General features: G+C 39.2%; 1 protein-coding gene across 1 annotated transcript; it reads right to left on the reverse strand.

Moving 5' to 3' along the window:
* Positions 1-289: 289 nt before the first annotated feature.
* Positions 290-1,391, reverse strand: LOC110873106 (monothiol glutaredoxin-S2-like). The gene has a single exon (XM_022122030.2). The coding sequence runs from the start codon at positions 1,313-1,315 to the stop codon at positions 998-1,000; it is 318 nt and encodes a 105-aa protein (XP_021977722.1). The 5' UTR covers positions 1,316-1,391; the 3' UTR covers positions 290-997.
* Between the last annotated feature and the right edge of the window lie 4,844 nt (positions 1,392-6,235).

Below are 6,235 nucleotides of genomic sequence, written 5' to 3' on the forward strand. Positions count from 1 at the left end.
TAAGTTTTAACATGGGTGGGTTTTTAACTTTTTAACCCTAAAACGCATCACACTTTTATACGTACGTAATATAACCCTAAAATGAACACTTTTGTCTTCATTTTTCAATTGTTATACGTACTCAATATTTTAAACATGATTTTAAAAACTAGATTGATTGAAACAATAATCTATTTTTCTAATAAAGGTGATTTAGAAGGTTTTAAGCATTTTAAAAACCTTTTGGGTGACTTTTTCTTCTAACCCATTTGACTCGTTTTCATTTTGCCAATTTTTAAAATTTACCTTGTTTTAGTCTATCCCATTCTGCTGTAATTGGTTTTGACTTTTGAACTATGCTTTTGTGTTTCCTTTGTTGTTGTACTATAGGGCTAGATGCTATCCTGATCCTACTTTTTTTTATATTACTTTGTTACTCTCTGTTTTAGCCTTTTTCATGTTGGAAAATGAGTATTCTAGGGGTGGCAGACATTTATGGTTAGTGAATGGAGCATTTGGATGAAGTGAACAAGTGGTTGCAGCAATGAAATCATACCTAGAGGCACTAATGGAGTGTTCCGAACCCTGGTACTCGAGTAACTGGTTCGTTTAAATCTGAAACTGACGGACTTGTTTTGGTGTAGATGTTTTTTTTATTGTTTTACAATTTTTAATTTTTTTTATTTTTATTATTTTTAAAATTTTTTTTTTATTTTTTAAAAGTTTTCTTATTTTTTTATTTATTTATATTTTTAGCCTATCATGCCCAAATCCATCTTGACAAAAACACATCCTAACTCATTTCTTAATAAACATATCCTAACTCATACCTATACTAACCTATTACCCAAACCTGCCCAACACACCCATTTTGCCACCCTATCATGATACTACCGGCCACTCAAGCCTTTGATTCTTGATGAACCAAACTAGCTCAAATTAAAACAAAGATAGCCATTTATTATTAAGTGGCAACATGTATATGTGTGTGTATATATGTGTGGTGTTCAAAAGTAGACTAGTTAACAGCTGGTTCCTGCAATAGGGCTCCTGCATTAACAAGCATAGGTTGTAGAGACTGCTCAAGGTGAAGGCTAATAATCTTACTAGCCCCACCAACATATTCACCTCCTATGAACACAGCAGGCGGGTTTCGCCCCCGTCTCAAAAGGCTTTGCTCGATTTCGTGACCTTTCACGATCTGATCTAGCTCGTAAACCACAGGGTTTACTCCGAGCTCCAAAAAAAGTGTCCTTATCGAGTGACAAATGCAACACGCACTCCTACTGAATATCACCACTGGCCACTCGGTCACCATTCGCATCGCCATATCCATTGTTAAAGTTGTATTATTGGTTTTATAAGTTTTTATAAAAACGTGTATATGGGAGGACTGGAAAGATTATAGAGTTTGGTGTAAGGAGGGGAAGAAACCATGTCGTCGTTATATAGAGTTTGTGGAATAATATTGTAATGATGTTGAAAAGGAAAAAGCCATAAAATTATGTAAAACAGAATCGTGTTCTTGACAGCACAATTTGTCACCCATCAACTATGTTGATATTTTATGTATCTAAAGTTCTACCATTAGTATCTTTGGAACCGACTTTGGGTAAAACAAAAGAAAAGGAGCACACGATTATCATTACTAAGGGTATACGGTATGGTATGAGGATGTCTCCGCCCCGTCGAGCTCCGGTCCTGCCCCTCTACACCATTTCCACTGGTCCGTCGACGTCGTCGCCATCGGCCCCTACACGTTCAAGCCGGGCCACTTTCAAACAAAAGAGCCGTTAATCGGCTAGTTTTTTTTAAATTATTTTTTCTTTGTCACTTTATAAATATATACACTTTATTCTCCCATTTTAACCCAAGGGTGGAGATACAATAGGAAGTTTATTTGGCTAGGAAGACTAAAAGTGATCTTGACCATTCATTTAGTTAATCAAGGGCTAAGATTAAATCAGAGAAATTGAAGGAAAGAAAAGAGGCGCGTGAGTTTGTTTAGGGGCATTCTAGTCAATCTAAGCCAATAGTTTCTCTCTCCTCCAATTCCCCCCCATTTTTTAAACGTTAATAACTCTTTCATACGACATTATTTTTTTTTATAAAAATTGCACCAAAAAAACGAGCGTTTTTTTATCTTTAAAACGAGTATACTATTGCTATATTTAAAAAAAATATTTAAAACCCAGTTGCGTAAAACGCAATAGAAAAACCCCCAGTTACGTAAAACGCAATGAAAAAAAAAACATAAAAAATGACATTTTTCTAAAACGCAATGCACCAAAAACACAAAGAAATGATTTAATTGTAAAACGCAATGGCCAGAAAACACAAAGAAATGTCTTATTTCTAAAACGCAATAACCTAAAAACTCAAAAGAAAATGTACTTTCTAAAACGCAATGGACTAAAAACACATAAAAATGTGTTTTACCTAAAAGGCAATGCACCAAAAACACAAAGAAATGTCTTATTTGTAAAACGCAATGGCCAGAAAACACTTAAAAATGACTCATTCTAAAACGCAATGGACTGAAAACACCTAAAAAATGTGTTTTACCTAAAACGCAATGACTAAAAACACTTCAAAAATGTGTTTTACCTAAAACGCAATGACTAAAAACACTTAAAAATGTGTTTTTTTTTTTTTTCTAAAAGGCAATAGTCAGAAAACACATAAAACTCTCTTATTTCTAAAACGCAATGGATTTTGCTGTAATAAAAATGCATCAGAAAACACATAAAACTCTCTTATTTCTAAAACGCAATGGACACATAAAACTGTCTGTGAACTGTCTGTGAATTGTTTGTGAACTGTCTGCGAATTACTGTTTTCGAAATGAGCCAATTTCTGGAAAATTAATTTTCTGATGCATTTTTATTACAGCAATTTAATCGGAAAAAAATTTTCCGAGCTGACCCCAGCCAGGGGCTCTGCCCCTTGGACCCCGCCAGGGGCTGCCGCCCCTAGGACCCCGCTACCAGGGGCGCTGCCCCCGGACCCCGCCAAGATCGTAAAACGCAATGAATAAATCAAAAACTCAGATCGTAAAAATGAAATTAAAGAATTTCTTACATGGATCGAAGTGATTTCTTCAACAATTGACAATTTTTGAATGATTGAAACACTTATCAACCCTCGAATTGAACGGATCGAGTGATTATCTTCAAAATCACTAGGAAAAATTAGATTTTGTATGAAATTAAACTGGGTTTTGTTCAAAAAAAAGCTGAAGAACACGTTGATCGGGTGTTTGAATCATTGATTGGTGATGAAAATCGCACTATAATGTAGTGATTATTGAGATAGAAAGTCAAGAAATGGTTGAAGATGGTGGGTTTTGAAAATGGTGGGTTTTGAAGTTACTGGGTTTTGAAAAGGAAGAAGAAAGGGTTGTATTGACTAAAATACCCTTTTTCTTTATTTTAAATGTTGCCACATGTTCTAATCCTATTGCTTTCTACACTTCCTAGCCAAAATAAACTTCCTATTTGATCTTTTCCCTTTTACCCAAATCTTTCCCATCTCTCTCACTTTTTTATACACCACCTTAATTTTTATAAAGTTTTAGGCACGTCTTCTTCTTCTTCTTCTTCATTGTGGTGTTCGTCATCTTCGGGTGAGGGCGATTTTTTTTTGCGAACGCCGTAGTGCTGGCAGCACAAATGATCATGGAGGAAGAGGAAGAAACGTTGTCACAACCGCGAACTAGGGCATCCGCCTTAAAGCGAGACCGAGAAGGTTATCTTTATTTTTCGGTGAAAATAATATTAGACCTGGCAAACGGGTCGGGTCGGGTTGGGTCATGGGTCAAAACGGGTTCGGGTCAAAACATGTCAATTAAAAAAAGGGTTGTTTCGGTTCGGGTCGAAACGGGTTCGGGTCGGAACGGATTCGGGTCGGAACGGGTTTCAGGTCGGGTCGGGTCGGGTTGGTTAAAAAATGTTTTATTAACTGTCATATTTATTTTAATAGTAACTGTGTAGCTTATTATTTGAATCTTGAATTTATTAGCAAGAGATTAGTATGTTATAGTTGACGATCGAGTTGTATGATGTTGTGTGTTTAAGTTGACGATTGAGTAACTCAAGGATTATTAAATTTTAAAATCTCAGTTCTGTAAACATTTTATTACCATTTCGTATCTCTTATAAACTGGTGCTTGGTATGCCATTTAAGGTCAGGGCTCTTATGAAACGGTACGGGTCGAAACGGTTCGCGTCGAAACGGTACACGTCGAAACGGTACTGGTCGAAACGGTACGGGTCGAAACGGTACGCGTCGAAACGGTACGCGTCGAAACGGTACGCGTCGAAAAGGTACGGGTCGAAACGGTACGCGTCGAAACGGTACGCGTCGAAACGGTACGGGTCGAAACGGTTCGCGTCGAAACGATACGGGTCGAAACGGTACGGGTCGAAACGGTACGGGTCGAAACGGTACGGGTCGAAACGGTACGGGTCGAAACGGTACGGGTCGAAACGGTACGCGTCGAAACGGTACGCGTCGAAACGGTACGCGTCGAAACGGTACGCGTCGAAACGGTACGCGTCGAAACGGTACGCGTCGAAACGGTACGGGTCGAAACGGTTCGCATCGAAACAGTACGGGTCGAAACGATACGGGTCGAAACGGTACGAAACTCATCCCGACCCGAAACTTGTCTCGTGCGGAAACTCGTGTCGGCCCAAAACCCGTTGCGATCTGAAACCTGTCACATACAGAGACCCGTGTCGGCCCGAAACCCGACCCGAACCGGCCCCGTTCCGATCTATAACTTGTGTCGTGCCGAAACCCGTCTCTGCCCGAAACTCAATTTGAACTAAACCCGCTCCGATCCAAAATCCCTTTCATGCCGTAACCCGTCTCGTGCGGATACTTGTGCCGGCTCGAAACCCATTCCGACCCGAAATCTGCCCCATTTCTTTAAGACACTAACCCACATTGACCCAATTTTTTAATGTTGTCGACCTGCTTTGACCCGAAAATAACAAGATGGAATTTGAAATGACCCATTATGACCCATTTAGTTAAAATATCTTACCCAAACCAACTCATATAATTTTAAAAACAACCCAAACTGACCTGCTTGGAAGGCTTTGGGTCAAGATTGCCCCTCTAAATAATATATTTAATTTTTTTCGGTGTTAATAATGTATTTAATTTATTTTTCGTTGTTAATTTTAGGTGCCCATGATAGATTAGTGGCCGATTATTTTGCCGACGAACCTGTGTACATGACCGCGATGTTTAAGGTCTGTTTCGCATGAGTCGTCGATTGTTCTTACGTATAACAGACGACTTGGCGCGATCTGATCCGTTTTTCACACTTAGATACGACGCTAGGGGCCATAGGGGATTCACCACTTTACAGAAATGTACGACGGCCATTCGCCAACTGGCATATGGGACGACATCCGATTCGTTGGACGAGTATTTAAGGATGTCCGAAAGAACTTCAGGAGAATGTTTGCACAAGTTTTGCGTATGGATGGTGAAGCTATATAGCAAGAAATATCTGCGGAAACCAAACGCAAATGACGTCCAAAAATTATATCAAGCGCATGAAGAAACGCATGGTTTTCCAGGAATGCTCGGAAGCATTAATAGCATGCACTGGCCGTGGCAGAACTACCCTACTACGTGGCAAGGTCAATATACTCGGTGCGATCATGGTCATCCAACTATAATACTAGAGGCTGTTGCGTCACAGGATCTCTGGATTTGACATGCTTTTTTGGTCTGTCTGGTTCACTTAACGACCTTAACATCATCTACCAATCAGAGATCTTTAACGATGTAATAGCAGAAACTGGTCCAGATACCAGTTTTACGGTTTCGGCGTGGAATACAGGCGCGGTTACTACCTTACGAATGGAATATATCCGACGTACTCTACAATCGTTAAAACTATTCCGCACCCGACATACGATAAAAGAAAGAAATTTGCCAAGTTTTAAGAGGCGACGAGAAAAGAGATTGAACGATGTTTTGGGGTTCTACAAAAAAATAACATATCATTGAACATCCAACACGTGCTTTTACACCACAGAGGTTGCGATACTGTATGTATGCTTCTATCTTGCTGCATAACATGATCATCGAAGACGAAGTAGAGTGATTTGTGAGTACGAAGAAAATGCGCCTAATGGGAATTCTGTTCCAGTAAGTGTAGAACAACAAGATTTAAACGGATTCTCCCTACGTAACGAGTACACACATCAAAACCTTCAAGCGGACTTGGTGGAAT

This window comes from Helianthus annuus, chromosome 8, assembly GCF_002127325.2.
Source record: "Helianthus annuus cultivar XRQ/B chromosome 8, HanXRQr2.0-SUNRISE, whole genome shotgun sequence".
In the NCBI taxonomy this organism is placed as follows: domain Eukaryota; kingdom Viridiplantae; phylum Streptophyta; class Magnoliopsida; order Asterales; family Asteraceae; genus Helianthus; species Helianthus annuus.

What these genes read in the sequence shown, in the direction of transcription:
- LOC110873106 (XM_022122030.2), bottom strand. Translation starts at nt 1,315, where the DNA reads ATGGATATGGCGATGCGAATGGTGACCGAGTGGCCAGTGGTGATATTC.